We start from the raw sequence: 18736 nt of genomic DNA on the forward strand, positions 1-18736 counted from the left end.
TGCTTTGGTACCTTTGTTGAAAACAAATGATTAATAGGTCTATTTATGAGCTTTCTAGTCTATGAGCTTTCTAGTCCAGTTTAGCCAATTCTTAGGCCTGTATCATATTTTTTTTCAGGCAAGGCTTTATTGGAGCAACAGGGGGAAGCGAGAACAAGTAACAGGTTCCCTTGCTGGCTGGCTCCCTGAGGGGAGGCGAGCTTGTTCCTCATATGGGGTAAGGGTAGGGGTGTGTCCAGAGGTCTTTCTGGAGGGGTGGCTTAGGTGATTTGCCCACCCCTAAGGTGGTGTTGTGGCATATGCTCAGGACCCTGCTTTTGCTCCCAATACCCTGTTTTTGCTCCAAGCTCTTCAAAAGTGGCAGTTGGGTTTTTTTGGTCTCTTTGTATCTTTTGGGTCCAGAATTTACCCCAACTGCACATGCACACAGTTATTTTTAGCCCCATATAGTTTCTTTGTATTTTGTTGCTCGAGGAGATGTTTGTCCAGGTGCAGGCACTGCAGCACTGCAGGAAAGGGTCCCAGGTCCCAGCCTGTCTCATCCCCCGCTGAGAGACTCTACACCCTTATTCTTAAGGGGTAAGGGCCCGGAGGTGTCTTCTTCTTAAACTTCTTCCTGCATAAGGGGACAGGGGCCACAGACCCTAGCCCCTAGAGGTATAGAAGTCTCTTGCTGACTGTCCCAAGGACTTGTGGGACCTGGGCCACTTTCTGGTGGAATGGGCTAAATTCCTTGAGCCATCATGAGCCTTACTTCAAATTGTTGGAGCTTAGAAGACAGAAACTCAGTCAAAAGGTTAAACAAACAAGGGCTAAAAAGGAGAAAAACAATAGCCATTAAAGGGCCTAGAAAGGGAGGGAATCAGGTTACTTTGGGAGGGCTTCCTTAACTGTTGATCTGACAGGGGAGGCAATGTAGCCCCTGCCAAGAAGCCATTCTGTTTGGGTGTATATTTTTGTTAATTTCGGGGTTAAAGTTCAACATGTTTCTCTATTTTTAGAATGGAAGGTCTGGACCTGTTGGTCCCAGGTCTCCTTCTTGGACCGAAAAGTCTTAGTCACAGGTTTACAACAATAGGGAAGACAACAGAGTACTAGACAAAATATAGCCTAAATCAGTATGGCTAAAAAGAAAAGGGTTATGAGAAAACAAAAACCTCCTGCCAGAAAGCTTTTTATGGATACCTTGTGGTATCCAAGAGAACAAACTGGAGAACCAGTTTTCAGTTTCCCCGCCCATATTGAATAGCTAGGATTGGTGGTTAATTGTCTGCTGAAACCAGGTGGTTTGTTGTCAGATATTCTCAGTGTTGGTTTTCTTTGCCTCCCGATCTGCCTTGTTCCCTTAGGTAATTTGAGAATTTTACTTTTGGTGCCCACAGCAGTGAATGACTTCTACTAGTCTTGATTTTTGAGCACTTCTGTGAGTTGTAATATCTCAGCCCCATATGTTACAGTAGAATTTCTTGCATTTAAAAGTCCTCTTTCTTTCCAGATTAGCTGCATGGGCATGTAAAACAAGGAAGGCATATATATATATTTAAAATTTATTCATTTTATTTATTTATTTTTGGCTGCATTGGGTCTTCGTTGCTGTACACAGGCTTTCTCTAGTTGCGGCGAGTGGTGGCTACTCTTCATTGCAGTGCCCTGGCTTCTCATTGTGGTGGCTTCTCTTGTTGCGGAGCATGGGCTCTAGGCACACGGGCTTCAGTAGTTGTGGCATGTGGGCTCAGTAGTTGCAGCTCGCGGGGTCTAGAATGCAGGCTCAGTAGTTGTGGCGCATGGGCTTAGTTGCTGCGCGGCATGTGGGATCTTCCTGGACCAGGGCTTGAACCCGTGTCCTCTGCACTGGCAGGCGGATTCTTAACCACTGTGCCACCAGGGAAGGCCAGGAGGCATATTTTAAGTCTGTATATATATTTATAATTTTCCTTCCCCCAAAGTTAAGGCTCAAGTTAGGGCTATTAGCTCAGCCCTCTGGGCTGAAGTGTTAGGTGGCAAAGGTTATGCTTATATAACACTATCAGTGCTCACAGTAGCATACCCTGCCCTCCTGACTCCATCTTTAATGAAACTACTGCCATCAGTAAACCATTCTTCCTCAGGGTTTTCTCTGGCCTGGTCTGTTAGATCAGGCCTACAGGCATAAACCTAGTCAAGGGTTTCAAGGCAGGAATGTGTTAGTTCTGGGCCTTCAGCCAGCATTAGAGTAGCCAGATTGAGGGTGTGGCAAGTTTTGAGGGTTAGTTCTGGGGAGTCAAGGAGTAAAGCCTGCTACTTAGTAAGGCAGCCTCTAGTTAGCCAATGGTGGCCTTTAATTTCCAGAATCTTTTGTACTTGATGAGGGGTCTGGACTTCCAGGGGCTGTCCAAAGGTAAGCTTGTTAGCTTCTAACACTAATAAAGCAGTGGCAGCTACCACCCGGAAGCAGCCATGTCAACCTTGGGCCATGGAATCTAGTTGTTTGGAAAAATAGCCTATAGGTTGAGGAACTTCTCCTAGCTTTTGTACAAGGACTCCCATAGCTGTGCCCTGTTTTTCAGCTATGTACAAGATAAATGGCTTTTTTAAATTGGGGAAACCCAGAGTGAAAGCTTTGGTGAGGGTCTGTTTGATCTTATTAAAAGTCCTTTCTTGTTCCCCAGTCCAAAGTAATGGCTCTGTATCTGGGCCTTTAGTGGCTTCATATAGAGGCTTAGCCATTAGTCTGAATCCTGGAATCCAAATTCCTCAAAATCCTGCCATGCCTAAGAAAGTATGAGGATTTTTTTTGGTCTTTGGGGCACTTAGTTCTAATATAGCTTCTTTTCTATCTGGAGATAGCTGTCTGCTTCCAGGGTTTATAATATATCCCAGATATTTAACTTGTTACTTTGAGATTTGTGCTTTTTTCTGGAAGATCCTGTAACCCTGGGTCCCAAGGAAATTAAGGACTTAAATAGTATTCTGATCTGAGGCCTCCATGGTGGGATTACATATTAATATGTCATCTACATACTGTAGACTGGCCCCTTCTTTTAGGTATATTTCCCTTAGCTTTTTATTTTTAAATTTATTTATTTATTTTTATTTTTGGCTGCGTTGGGTCTTTGTTTCTGTGCACATGCTTTCTCTAGTTGTGGCGAGCTGGAACGACTCTTTGTTGCGGTGTGCAGGCTTCTCATTGTGGTGGCTTCTCTTTTTGTGGAGCACGGGCTCTAGGCACACAGGCTTCAGTAGCTGTGGCACATGGGCTTGGTAGTTGTGGCTCGTGGGCCCTAGAGTACAGGCTTAGTAGTTGTGGTGCACAGGCTTAGTTGCTTCATGGCATGTGAGGTCTTCCCTGACCAGGCCTCGAACCTGTGTCCTTTGCATTGGCAGGCAGATTCTTAACCACTGCGCCACCAGGAAGGTCCCTCCCTTAGTTCTTTTCTTAGGGCCTGGGTGAACAGTGTGGGCTGTCCTGAAACCCCTGAAGCAATGCTGTCCAGGTATATTATTGCATTTGACCTGAGTGGGGGTTAGTCTACTAAAAGGCAAACAGATACTGAGATGAGAGATGAACTGGGATGCAAAAGAAGGCATCCCTGAGGTCAAGCACTCCAGGAATCTGGACTAATATATTATAAGGATTGGCCACAAGGGGATGTATAGGGACCACTGCATCATTTACTGCTCTGAGTTCTTGTACCATTCGATATTCCCTATTTGGCTTAACAACTGGCAGAATAGGGGTACTGTATGGAGACTGACAGGGCACTAAGAGGCCATGTCTTAAAAATTTATGTATGAGGGGTTGCAAACCTTTTTTTGCTTCCAACTTTATGGGGTACTGTCTCTTGTTAGAATAAGCGACTTCTGGCTTAAGGCTAATTTTTACAGGTTGAGCATTTATAGCCTTCCCAGGGATTCCTTTGTCCCAAACTGCAGTGTTTACTGTGTGTAGAATATGGCTGGGAATAGGCCCTTGTTCTTCCAGTTGATTTGTCTTAGTCAGAATCAAGATAAGGGGCTGCTTCAGGCCTCCTGACTGTAATATGGCTCCAAGGGAGCCCAGAAGGTCTCTCCCCAGTAGTGGGATAGGACACTCAGGCCCAACTAAAAAAGCACATGAGATCAAACACTGTTCAAACTGGCAAGATAGAGGCGCAGTGAAGTAACAGGTGTGAGACTTTCCATCAACACCAGTCACAGTACAGCTTTTGGAGGAAGGAGGCCCAGTGTGAGAGATCAGGACAGAGTAAGTGGCTCCAGTATCACTTAAATAATTGATTTTCTTACCTGCTATGTCAAGGACCATCCGGGCCTCCTTGATGGAGATAGACGTCTTGTTGCGGGGAGCCACCAGAATCCCCAGGCCTGCTCAGTCGTTCAGCATGGCCATCTCATGAGAGGGAGCCCCCCAAACGTGGTGACACTGAAACAAGAGGTTCAGGTGGCTACTTGTCACCCACAGGGAAGCTGCATTCAGTGGTCCTGGAGGTGCCCAAATCCTCTCCCTGGAAGAGGACAACTGCCCCACATTGAGCACCGTAAATCTGATACTGACCAGGGTTCTTGGCCTTCCCCAATCAATAGAAATTGATTAGAGGCTAGACAAGAAATTCAGGCAAGGCTTTATTGGGGCCCCTGCTGCAGCAGGGCGGAGTGAGAACAAGTGATAAGTTTGTTTGCTTGCTCGCTCCTGCCTGTATCATGTTTTCATTACTGTAGTTTGTAGTTAATCTCGAAGTCAGGTAGTATAAGTCCTCTGACTTGGTTCTTCTTTTCAAGATTGCTTTGATTATTCTAGGTTCTTTGCATTTCCACAGAAATTATACAATCAACTATCTCAAATTCTATTTGAGAAAAAGAAGAAGCTGGATGGTATTTTGAATTGGCATTGTGTTGAATCTATAGATCACTTTAGGGAGAATTGACATCTTAATACTACTGAACTTTTCAATCCATGAGTATAGTATCTCTCTTCACTTATTAAGATCTTCTTTAATTTCTTTCAGCAATGGCTTGTAGTTTTGGTTGGAGGAGTTGTGCACATTTTAAAATTTATTCTGAAATAGTTCATATTTTTTAATGCTGTTGTAGGTGGAATTTATTCTAATTTCACCTTTCCAACTGTTTTCACTTTTATGTAAGTATACAATTGAATTTTGCTTATGTGAACTTGATATTTATTTTATTAATTCTAGTCTCATTCTGTAGATTCTTTAGGATTTTCTACATAAACAATCATGTCATCTGCAAATAAAGACAAGTTTTACTTACTCCTTGCTAATCTTTATGCCTTTATTTCTTTTTCATGCAATGGCTAGGACCTTCATAACACTGTTTAATAGAAGTGGTAAGACCTGGGCCTTCTTGCATTTTGCCTGATCTTAGGGGAAAGTATTTCATATTTTACCATTAGCTGTGTTACTAGTTTTAAGTTTTCATTAATCTTCTTTGTCAGATTGAGGACTTTACCCTCTATTCTTAATTTGGTAAGAATTGGTATTAAATTTTGCCAAATGCCTTATCTGCATTTATTGAAATGACCATATGGGTTTTCTTTTTTATTCTGTTCATATGGTACAGTACTTTAATTTTTGACTATTAAACCAACTTTGTATTGTTAGGAAAAACCCAACTTGGTCATAAAGTATTATCCTTTTTATATATTACTGAATTTGATTTACTACTATTTTTGGAAGCATTTTTGTATCCGTACTTATGAAGAATATTGGCCTTTGTTTTGGTCAGGAAGATTTTCCTTTGTTTTGTAGTACTTTGTCAGATTTTGGTATTAGGGTTATTATGGCATTAAAAAAATTTGTTGGGGAGTGTTCCCTTTTATTTGAGAGTTTGTGTAAAATTGGTATTATTTCTCAAGAATTTGAAAGAATTCACCAGTGAAACTATCTAGGTCTGGAGTTGATAATGAATTGAATTTCTTTTACAGATATAAGACTAATAAGATTTTCTTTTTCATCTTGTGCCAGTTGGATTTTAGTTTTGTTTTGTTTTGTTTTGTCCGTTTCATTGAAGGTGTCAAGTTATAATATTCCCTTTTTTATCCTTGTAATGCTTGTATGCTCTGTAGTGATACCCACCCCTACCCCAATCCCTACTGTTTTTTTTTTAAATTAAGATATAATTGACATATAACTGTGTAAGTTTAAGGTGTACAACTTGTTGATTTGATAAATGTATATATTGCAATAGGGTTACCACCATAACATTAGCTAACACCTCCATCATGACACATAATTACAATTTCTTTTTTGTGGTGAGAACATTAAAGATCTAGTCTCTTAGCAACTTTGAGCTATATAATACATTACTGTTAACTATAATCACAATGTTGGGTGTTAGATCTTCAGAACTTTTTCATCTTCTATCTGCAAGTTTCTACTGTTTGACCGACGTCTCTCCACTTTGTGCTTCATTTTCTTGATCAGACTTTAAACTAGAAATTATTTGACTTAAAAAAAATCTTTTAAAAGAACCAACTTTTGGCCTTGTCAATTTTCTCTAATGCTGGTCTGTTTTCACTTTCATTGATTTTTGTTCTTTGGTATTTCTTTCTATTTATTTGGTTTTAGTTTGCTCTTCTGTTTCTAACTTCTTAAGGTGTAACTTTATATCAGACACTTCAGATCTCCTTTTCTCATTTAAACATTTAAAGTTACACAATTCCCTCTTAAGCACATGGTTTGATATGTTGTGTTGTTATCATTCGGTTTTTGAAGAGTTTTCTAATTCTCCTTATGATTTCTTCTTTGATCATGGATTATTTAGAAGTGTGTATTTAATATCCAGATATTTGGTTTTATTTCTAGATATTTTATTATTATTGATTTCTAATTTAATTTCGTTATGATCAGGTAATATGTTCTATATGATTTCAGTGCTTTGAAATTTATAGAGACTTGTTTTATGACATAGCATATGGTGTGTCTTGGTGAATGTAGCTTGTGCACTTGTAAAAAATGTATATTCTGTAGTTATTGGCTGTAACACTTTATAAATATCACTTAAATCATAGTATTATTCAAATTATATTTGATTTTTGTCTAGTTGTTGAAACTTGACTGATTTTTTTAGCATTTGACAAAATTTAATATCTATTCATTATAATAAGTTCTTAACAAATTAGACATAGACAAATGTAGCTTAATGTAATAAAGGCCATATACAACAAGCCCACAGCTAACATCATACTCAATGGTGAAAGGCTGAAAGCTTTTCCTCTAAGATCAGGAACTAGACAAAGGTGCCCACTCTCATCACTCCTATTCAGCATAATAATGGAAGTCCTTGCAAGATCTAGAATAGCCAAGCAGTCCTGAGAAAGAACAAAGAGGGAGGCATAAAATTGTGGATTTCTTTTCTTTTCAATTCTGTGTTCCAGAGATTTGGAGAGGAATGAATGATGGGGATGGCTCTTTTCTCCGTGAAGTCTGGAGCCTTCTGTAGGAGAATCAAAGACTGGAGTTGACTTGAAAGCTGAGAGTTGGAATTATCTGGAGACTTTTTCAACTCAATTCTGGCGCCAGGAGTAGGATGACTTGAGTTTGCTGACAATCACATGCCATTCTCTTGTGGCTTAGCTGGTGTTTTGATTGCTATTTCTTCATTGGGATGATTTAGTTGTTCTTCTAAACAGAAAGTTATGAGATTCCTCAAGTTCTAGAGATCAGAAATCAAAATCGGTTTAACTGGCTAGAAGTCACGATGTCAGCTGAGCTGCAGGGAAGGAGGCTTTAGGGAAGAATTCATTTCCTCATTTTTTCCAGTGACTAGAGCTGAATTACTTACACCCTTGGTTCCTGGTTGGTCTTCCATCTTTAAAACCAGAAGCCTAACATATCGTCTTAAGTCATCAGGTTGCCTTCCAACTCTTGAAACTAGACTGATTTTTTTTTTTAAGAGTTTATTTATTTATTTATTTTTGGCTGTGTTGGGTGTTTGTTGCTCCGCTCAGGCTTTCTCTAGTTGTGATGAGCGGGGACTACACTTTGTTGTGGTGCCCAGGCTTCTCATTGCGGTGGCTTCTCTTGTTGCAGAGTACAGGCTCTAGGCATGCATGCTTCAATAGTTGTGGCACATGGACTCAGTAATTGTAGCTCATGGGCTCTAGAGCACAGTCTCAGTAGTTGTGGCACACGGACTTAGTTGCTCCATGGCATGTGGGATCTTCCCAGACCAGGGATTGAACCCATGTCCCCTACGTTGGCAGGCGGACTCAACCACTGCACCACCAGGGAAATCCTGTATACTTTTAAAGTGTACAACTTGATAAGTTTTGACATGCATGAAGCCATCACCACTATCAAGAAAATGAACAGGCTTCTCTGGTGGCGCTGTGGTTGGGCGTCCGCCTGCCGACGCGGGGGGCGCGGGTTCGTGTCCCGGTCCGGGAGGATCCCACGTGCCGCTGAGCCTGCTCCTCCCGAGCCTATGCTTCAAAACGGGGGGGGGGGAGCTGCGGTGGTGAGAGGCCCACGTACCACAAAAAAAAAAAAAAAAAAAAAAAAAAAAGAAAATGAACATATTCATCACCTCCCAAAGTTTCTCATGCCTCCTTTTAATTTTTCTCTCACATCTCCCCCTACCCAGGCAACCACTTATCTTCTTTCTGTGATTATAGATTAGTTTTTATTTTTTAGAATTTTTAATAAATTATATGTGCTCTTTTTTTTCCTGGCTTCTCTCACTCAGCATACTTACTTTGATATTCATTCTATTGTATGCAGCAAGAATTCATTCCTTTGTATTGTTGAGGATATTGTACATACCACAATTTGTTTATCCACTTACTTGTTGATGGACAAACTTGGATTGTTGACAATTTTTGGCTATTACAAATAAAGCTTCTATGAATATTCTTTTACAAATCTTTGTTTGGACCTGTGCTTTCTTTACTCTCAGTAAATACATAGAAGTGAAGTGTCTGGATCATATGGGAGGTTTTAAGACCTTGGCAGTTTTCCAAAGTGGTGTCACCATTTTCTGTTCCCAGCAGCAGTGTATGAGAGTTCCAGGGGTAAACCTCACTTGGTAGCAATATATTATCCTTATACTTTCTTGAATTCACTTGCTAAAAATTCTATTTGTTTCATAACTACTTGGCTGTTTAGGTTATCTATTTCTTCTTGAGTGAGCTTTGGTGTTTTATATCTTTTAGGGGATTTGTCCATATAAAGTGTCAAATTTATAGGCAAATTTATATAAAGTTATTCATAATAGTCTCTAATTATTGTTTTAATATGTATAGAATCTGTAGTGATGTTACCTCTCCCATTTCTGATATTGGTAATTTGTGTTTTCTTTCTTACACAGGTTAGACTGTCCAGAGGTTTATTAACTTTACTGATCTCAAAAACAGCTTTGAGTTCATTGATTCTGCCTTGTTTTCTATTTTATTGATTTCTACTTTGATCTTTATTTATTATTTCCTTTCTTCTGTTTACTTTGGATTTGATATCCTCATTTCTTAGCTTCTTAAGGTGAAAGCTGAAGCCATTAGTTTGAGTCCTTTCTTATTTCTAATATAGGCATTTTGCATTATAAATCCCCCCCGCCAAAATCTACTTTAGCAGTATCTCACAAATTCTGTTGTATTTTCATTTTCACTCATTTCACAATACTAATTTCCCTTTTAATTTCTTCTTTGCCCCCTGGGTTACTTAATTTCCAAATATTTGGGAGTCATATGTCTAGAGGTCTTTCTGTTATTGATTTTTATTTTAATTCCATTGTGGTCAGAGCACATACTTTATATGACTTGGCTGTTTAAGAATTGATTGAGACTTGTTTTATGGCCCAGAATATTGTCTGTTTTGGTAAATGTTCTATATGTACTTGAAAATAATGTGTAGTCTGCTGTTGTTTGCTGGAATATTCTATAAATGCCAATCATGTAAAGTTGATTGATAGTCTTATTCAAGTGTACTATGTCCTTGCTGCTTTTCTGCCTCTCAATTATTGAAATCCCATATTATAGTTGTGGATTTATTTACAGTTCTATCAGTTTTTACACCATGTGTTTTCAAGCTGTGTTATTGGGGGCTTAGACATTTAGGATGTTTATGTCTTCTTGATTAAGTGACCCATATGATATTATGAAATGACCTTCCTTATCCCTGGTGACATTCTTTGCTGTGAGATGTACTTCTTTCTGATATTAATATAGCTATTCCACTTTTCTTTTGAGTAGTGTTAGCATGGTGTATCTTTTTTCACTCTTTAACTTATTTGTGTCTTTATATTTAAAGCTTATATGCAGCATAGAGTTTGAGCCTACTTCTTATCCAATCTGTCAATCTCTGCCTTTTACTTGGAGTGTTCAGACCATTTCCATTAATGTTGTCATTGATATAGTTTTAAGTCTCTCACCTTGTTATTTGTTTTCCATTTTTCCAACTGTTCTCTTTTACTTTTCCTTCCTTTTTAAAAAATTGGTTGAGTATTTTTTATGCTTCTTTTTTCCTCCCTTTTCAGCATATTAGCTATAATTCTTTTATTTTGTTATGATAGTGACTACATTAGGGATTATAGTCTGCATTTTTATCACAGTTACCTACATACAATATTGTGCTTCTTCAAGTATAGAATAAAAAACTTACAATTATATACTTCTATTTCTTCACTCTTGGGATTTATATTATTATTATTTTACTTATGCATATATTATAAACAAAAAGTACAAAAATATAACATAAACAAAAATTTTTATTTTTGTTTAGTCATATATCTTTTAGAAGATTCATATAATAAGAAAATAAATCTTAACTACCATTGCAGTTACCATTTCTTGTACATTTCTTTAGAGTAGATTAAGAGTTGCCTGTCTTTTTCCATAAAGGGTCAAATGGTAAATATTTTAGGCTTTTAGGCCATAAATAAAACTTGATTTACAAAAACAGTTGGAAGGCTCCAAATTTTGCCAAACTCTGGTGTAGTGTCATATTTCCATCTGGTTTTGTTTTCCTTCTACCTAAAGGACTTCTTTCAATGTGTGTGTGCTGTCGTGAGCACGCAAGTCTGCTGGTAATGGGTTCTTATAGCTCTTGTATGTTCGAAGTAATTTTTATCTCTCCATTGTTTTTATTTTATTTTTTATTTTTTTATTTATTTTATTTTTAAAATAAATTTATTTATTTATTTTTGGCTGTGTTGGGTCTTCGTTTCTGTACGAGGCCTTTCTCTAGTTGTGGCGAGCAGGGGCCACTCTTCATCGCGGTGCGCGGGCCCCTTGCTGTCGTGGCCTGTCTTGTTGCAGAACACAGGCTCCAGATGCGCAGGCTCAGTGGTTGTGGCTCACGGGCTTGGTTGCCCCACGGCATGTGGGATCCTCCCGGACCGGGGCACGAACCCGTGTCCCCTGCATTGGCAGGCGGACTCTCAACCACTGCGCCACCAGGGAAGCCCCTCTCCATTGTTTTTAAAAGATATTTTTAAAAGCTGACTAGAGAAGCTACATTAATAGGTTTTTTTTTTCTCTTTCAGTACTTTAAGGCTATCACTCTACTATCTTTTTTCTTGCATTTTGTTTTTGACAACAAATCTGTCATTCTTGTCGTTTTTTTTTGTTTGTTTGTTTGTTTTTTCCTGGTTGCTTTTAGGATTTTATCACTGGTTTTGAGCACTTGGGTTATGAGGTGCCTTTGCATAGTTTTCTTCATGTTTCTTTTGCTTGGAGTTTGCCTTTTGAATCTCTATGTTTATAGTTTTCATCAATTTGGAAAATTTTCTGCTGTTAATTAGTCAAATATTTTTTTTGACCCTCTCCCTTCCTTTGGAGACTCCAATTACACATATATTAGATTACTTGAAGTTTTTCCAGAACTCATAATGCACTTTTTTTTTTAGTTTTTTGGATTCTGAAAATTTTCTTTCATGTGCAGTAGACTTGGGATTTCTCTCTTTGTAATCCAGACTTCAGTCTTAAATTCAAAAGCCAATGAATTGGAAATTTGTTTGAAAGATTTTCTCTTTCTGTCTTCAGATGAAAAGTATTACTTTAAAGGTTACCTAGGCAGATAAGTAGTGCTATTTTTTAAGTATTTTCATTGCTGGAGAACTTTTAGAAGACAAAAATGCCAGAGGCTATCTGGACATTAGTATGAGAGTTTTGTACTGGAGAATCATTAATTTGTTGTCTTTCTACAATTTAGGCAGTCACTGAGGAGAGTATTGCCTTTTTGCAGAAGAGAGTGGTAGAACTAGAGAATGAAAAGGGAGCCTTGCTCTTTAATTCTACAGAGCTGGAGGAGCTGAAAGCTGAGAATGGTACGTATAAATGAAAACCATAATTCTCTGACTTCTTAACCCACAAATGCCTCTACTTTTATCACTATATATGTATAACATGTAGATTCTCTGATTCTATGATAATAAAGATCTTAGACAGCATGGCTGGTAATTATTGAAGTTAGGATTAATACACATCAAACAATTTAAGCACAATACCAGTGTTTACATAAGTATAACATTTTGCAGTATGGGCTATAGATGCTGCAGGAGATCTGTATTATATTCATTTTGGAGTGGCCAAGGAATCTTCTCAGAAGTATGGCTTGAATAGGACCTTAATAAGACAATGAATTTTTAAATACCCAAAATAAAGAGAGAAGAGACTTTCCCAGTAATAAATTAGTGAGGTGAGATAATAGAGATCAGTATAAATAAAGGTTCAGATGTAGAAACCATTTTGGTTTTTGCTCATACTATATACTGCTTAGAACGTTACCCCTTTTCTTTAGCTTGGCTAAGTCTTACTCATGTTTCAGGAAGTCGATCCTAATTTCACAAAGTTGGGTTAAATGCATTTTTGTGCTTCCAAATTGCATTCCTTTAACATTGTATTAAGATCATCTATTTATAATTTTATGTCTTATACTATAAGCTCTTTAGAGATAAAGTATAAGCTCTTCAAGGGCAGTGGCCATTTTTTTTTTCTTCTTTTGCTTTACCAGGAACTAGAATAGTACCTGGCAAATGAGTGGCTGCTGAATAAAGTTTTGTTTGATTGAACTAAATTTAGCACTTTATTCTGTTGGATTGTGTGTGAACAGTTAGTAAGAATGAAGATAATACCTCCTTCCATCTTATTCAACATAGTTTTGGAAGTTCTAACCACAGCAATCAGAGAAAAAAAAGAAATAAAAGGAATCCAAATAGGAAAAAAGAAGTAAAGCTGTCACTGTTTTGCAGATGACATGATACTATACATAGAGAATCCCAAGGATGCTACCAGAAAACTACTAGAGCTAATCAATGAATTTGGTAAAGTAGAAGGATACAAAATTGATGCCCAGAAATCTCTGGCATTCTTATACACTAATGATGAAAAATCTGAGAGTGAAATTAAGAAAACACTCCCATTTACCATTGCAACAAAAAGAATAAAATATCTAGGAATAAACCTACCTAAGGAGACAAAAGACTTGTATGCAGAAAACTATAAGACACTGATGAAAGAAATTAAAGATGATACAAATAGGTGGAAAAATATACCATGTTCTTGGATTGGAAGAATCAACATTGTGAAAATGACTCTACTACCCAAAGCAATCTACAGATTCAATGCAATCCCTATCAAATTACCACTGGCATGTTTTACAGAACTAGAACAAAAAATTTCATAATTTGTATGGAAACACAAAAGACCCCGAATAGCCAAAGCAATCTTGAGAACGAAAAATGGAGCTGGAGGAATCAGGCTCCCTGACTTCAGACTATACTACAAGGCTACAGTAATCAAGACAGTATGGTATTGGCACAAAAACAGAAATATAGATCAATGGAACAGGATAGAAAGCCCAGAGATAAACCCACGCACATATGGTCACCTTATCTTTGATAAAGGAGGCAAGAATATACAATGGAGAAAAGACAGCCTCTTCAACAAGTGGTGCTGGGAAAACTGGACAGCTACCTGTAAAAGTATGAAATTAGAACACTCCCTAACACCACACACAAAGATAAACTCAAAATGGGTTAAAGACCTAAATGTAAGGCCAGACACTATCAAACTCTTAGAGGAAAACATAGGCAGAACACTCTGACATAAATCACAGCAAGTTCCTTTTTGACCCATCTCCTAGAGAAATGGAAATAAAAACAAAAATAAACAAATGGGATCTAATGAAACTTAAAAGTTTTTGCACAGCAAAGGATACCATAAACAAGACCAAAAGACAACCCTCAGAATGGGAGAAAATATTTGCAAATGAAGCAACTGACAAAGGATTAATCTCCAAAATTTATAAGCAATTCATGCAGCTCAATAACAAAAAAACAAACAACCCAATCGAAAAATGGGCAGAACACCTAAATAGGCATTTCTCCAAAGAAGATATACAGATTGCCAACAAACACATGAAAGAATGCTCAACATCATTAATCATTAGAGAAATGCAAATCAAAACTACAATGAGATATCATCTCACTGGTCGGATTGGCCATCATCAAAAACTCTAGAAACAATAAATGCTGGAGAGGGTGTGGAGAAAAGGGAACACTCTTGCACTGCTGGTGGGAATGTAAATTGATACAGCCACTATGGAGAACAGTATGGAGGTTCCTTGAAAAACTACAAATAGAACTACCATACGACCCCACAATCCCACTACTGGGCATATACCCTGAGAAAGCCATAATTCAAAGAGTCATGTACCAAAATGGTTATTGCAGCTCTATTTACGATAGCCAGGACATGGAAGCAACCTAAGTGTCCATCAACAGATGAATGGATAAAGAAGATGTGGCACATATATACAATGGAATATTACTCAGCCATAAAAAAAATGAAACTGAGTTATTTGTAATGAGGTGGATAGACCTGGAGTCTGTCATACAGAGTGAAGTAAGTCAGAAGGAGAAAAACAAATACCGTATGCTAACACATATATATGGAATCTAAGAAAAAAATGTCATGAAGAGATTAGTGATAGGACGGGAATAAAACACAGACCTACTAGAGCATGGACTTGAGGATATGGGGAGGGGGGAGGGTAAGCTGTGACGAAGTGAGAGAGTGGCAGGGACATATATACACTACTAAATATTAATTAGATAGCTAGTGGGAAGCTGCGCATAGCACAGGGAGATCACCTCTATGCTTTGTGACCACCTAGAGGGGTGGGATAAGGAGGGTGGGAGGGAGGGAGACACAAGAGGGAAGAGATATGGGAACATATGTATATGTATAACTGATTCACTTTGTTGTAAAGGAGAAACTAACCCACTATTGTAAAACAGTTATACTCCAATAAAGATGTTAAAAAAAAATACCTCCTTCCATTTGTCACCTGCTTCATAAGGACCTTATGGTTTTAGTAACTTGTAGTTAATAACATCTTATCTATTTTATCCTGGAGTAACTGACTACCATGCTTTATCTTTAAGAGTGAAAATGAATACCAAATAAAGTTTGTACCATTTCCTAAAGTCTATAGCCAATATTTCCAACTTAACCATCTTACAGTTCCACTTAGCTATAAACTAGGGATTGTATACCTTTATTAGACTAGTCCCACCATTGCTGATAAAGAAAGAATGCCACAAATTCAGTTCATTATTCAACCCACTGAAAATACTTCTTTGAGATCTTATCCATGATGCCTATTTTGTAGTTTTGCAAGCAGTCCCTGTCACTTTCATGTAGCTCACTGTGGTTTAGAGTTTATGTGAGTTCCATTCTCTTAGTTCTTTCCTGCAGGGGTCACTGGACTTGTTTTCTGTATTAGTTTTTGTGTCTGGTCTCATAGGTTACCTTTGCTTTATGAGTCATGTTCTATTAAACTCACCTTTTGTGCTTCCATTTCTACCACTGTGCTCCTTCCTCAAATAATCTTGTGAAATGTCTGAACATATTATATACAGTCTTGAATTCATTTGTTTCATAAATGTTCATTCATTCATTCAGAAAATATCTATGGTGCCTTTCCTATGTACGAGGCACTGATTTAGTTGCTAAGGATACTGCTCTGAACATATTAGAGGACAAGACAGGCTATAAACAGGTATATACATAAGAAAATTTCAGGGAGTGATAAATATTAGGATAAAAATAGAACAGGCTGCTGCACATGTGCCTGGGCGAAGAAGAAAGTAGCGTCAGAGTGGTTAGGGCGGGCCTCTCTGAGCACTTGATACCTGAATGATGAAAAGGAGACAGCTATGCAAAAAGAGGCTGAGCAAATCGAACCCCAAGCAGAGAAGAGCAGTGCAAACACCCTGAGGTATGAATAAATGTGATATGTTTGCAGACAGAAAGAAGCCCAGTGTTCTTGGGATTAGAGTGAGCAAAAAAGGGGTAGTACAAGCAGAGGAGTTTGTAGAATAAGTGGGGTCAAATCATGTAGGTCACGTTAAGACATTGGATGTAGTGTAAAAAATATGCTTCTTTTATTTGTTTCTTTAGTATATTTGTCTTCTCAGAAAGAATATAAACTTCTTGGGTGCTTATTAATACTCAATATTTTTATCCTCCAAGGTACTACTACCCTTTTAAAATACACACTTTGTAAACATGGGGTGGAACTCAGAAGACTGAATTCTGATCCCAGCTCTATGAACTAGCTGTAGGTCATGTCATTTCTTTGTTTCCTCATATGGTCATTGAGATTGGATAGCTACCTTCTAGTGCTAAAATTTGACATCCTTATGAAAATATGTGAAAGAATGTTGAAGACATTATAAGTGCTATATTAATATATTATGAATACAGAAGGGTTATAGATAAATTAATTTAAATTTATTGCCCTTGAAGTCCCAAATTATGCCACAGAAATAGCTGCTTTTTGTCATATGCTCTGGCATGTTTTTTCCCTTTAAAGCCTTCCACTATTTATTATACTTCACTCAGGTTAATAATTAACACCTAGTACCATTCTATCTTATATCTCATCTTCTCATCTTCTTTTGCAACTTCTTTAATAAAATAAACATTTTATCTCCCCCAAACTATTGTATCTGTTCTTTCCTCTTGGTTATTTCATGAATCTCAAATAGCCACATACACAATCATACCTCTGTTTTTTTCAAACACTCTACATTTATCTTCTAAGTATATTTATTTTGTGACTTTCAGAAAAACTGTCCTCTCAGATTAGTCTCCTAGAGGCTCAGAAGAGAACGGGAGAGGCAGATAGAGAAGTCAGTGAGGTAAGTGATGCATTCTTTTTTTAAAAAAAATATTTATTTTATTTATTTATTTTGGCTGTGTTGTGTCTTCGTAGGTGTGTTTGGACTTTCTCTAGTTGCGATGAGTGGGGGCTACTCTTCATTGTGGTGCGCGGGCTTCTCGTTGGGGTGGCTTGTCTTGTTGTGGAACACAGGCTCTAGGTGCCTGGGCATAGTAGTTGTGGCTCGCAGGCACTAGGGCGCAGGCTCAGTAGCTGTGGCACACCGGCTTAGTTGCTTCGTGGCATGTGGAATCTTCCCAGACCAGGGCTCGAACCCATGTCTCCTGCATTGGCAGGTGGATTCTTAACCACTGCGCCATTGGAAGACCAATGCATTCTTAAAATAATCAGAATATGAGCTCAATCAAAGGGAGGTAATTTCAAACCTAAGGTTTTCTGCAATTTTCTAATGTTGACAGAGAATTACATTACCTGGAAAGTGAGATTTAAGAGTCCTAATGGTTATTATTTATCTTTTACTCTCACTTGTTTCTAAATATTTGGAATTTTTTTGTTCAGAACCAATGCAAGTACAGTAGCACTTGCTTGGGATTTGATAACCCATTTTTCATGCTAGGTTATCATTTATTTCAGCTTCTTTGCCCATCTCAGAAAAGTTTCTCAGTGAAGAGATTAGATAAAGTCTCTAGTCTCTCCCCAAATCCCCTTCCCCAGTTGGCACAGTTTCACTTAGGATTATATTAAAAAGGGTATCATCAGAGAATGGTGCTTTTTATAACCTAAAAATTACTGTAAGAAATGTATGGTTGCTCAGTATTCTGCTGATTTAAGATTACTGTTAGCTGTACTGTGTTTAATTGTCCTTCCAATCAAGAAGTCAGTGATGGACTCGTAAATGGCTTTGGGGAATAATGTAACTTCCTTTTTTAAAAAAATTAATTTATTTATTTTTGGCTGTGTTGGGTCTTCGTTGTTGCGCGTGGGCTTTCTCTAGTTGTGGCGAGCGGGGGCTACTCCTCATTGCAGTGGCTTCTCTTGTTGTGGAGCACAGGTTCTAGGTGCACAAGCTTCAGTAGTTGCAGCACATGGGCTCAGTAGTTGCGGCTCGCGGGGTCTAGAGCACAGGCTCAGTAGTTGTGGCTCACGGGCTTAGTTTTTCTGTGGCATATGGGATCTTCCCAGACCAGGGATTGAACCCATGTCCTCAAACTCATTTAATAAAGTCTAAATTTGCCATGAGATTCACTGGTTTTGTTTCCCAAGAAAACAATTATAGAATAACTTATGTGGATTGAGCAGTCTAACACAGTAATCCTTGTAATAGTAACTTGGTTAATATTTTGTAAAACAGGTCCATAATGTCTTCCCAATCCCCAACAGAACTCCTTTTTGATTATTTTATCCTGGTAATTTATCTCAATCAACTTGTTTGATATATGTCTGTTAATGGCTGTCTTATCTAATACTTCCCATTTCAATAGATAGTTTAGGAAAAGGAATCCCTAACTTCCTCCATGGCATGGGATGAAACAAAAATTTAATTCATTTCCTGCTTCCCTTTTTATTTTTAAGCAGTTCTTAGGAGAAATAAGTAGTTTTAATCTGAAGAAAAAGTTTCC

The 18736-nt window shown here is 38.0% G+C and overlaps 1 protein-coding gene across 18 annotated transcripts in view; it reads left to right on the forward strand.

Moving 5' to 3' along the window:
- Nucleotides 1–18736, forward strand: part of GOLGB1 (golgin B1) — an 88384-nt gene that overhangs the window by 38384 nt on the left and 31264 nt on the right. For 17 of the 18 annotated variants that reach the window (XM_059065406.2, XM_059065408.2, XM_059065398.2 and 14 more), the window contains 2 exons: nucleotides 12141–12255; nucleotides 17063–17136. In XM_059065406.2, the coding sequence (XP_058921389.1) occupies nucleotides 12141–12255; nucleotides 17063–17136 (189 nt within the window). Of the gene's footprint in view, nucleotides 1–12140; nucleotides 12256–17062; nucleotides 17137–17995; nucleotides 18001–18736 lie in introns of those variants that run through there. The other variant, XM_067034490.1, reaches the window with a different exon arrangement.

Source organism: Kogia breviceps, chromosome 5 (assembly GCF_026419965.1).
Source record: "Kogia breviceps isolate mKogBre1 chromosome 5, mKogBre1 haplotype 1, whole genome shotgun sequence".
Classification (NCBI taxonomy): domain Eukaryota; kingdom Metazoa; phylum Chordata; class Mammalia; order Artiodactyla; family Physeteridae; genus Kogia; species Kogia breviceps.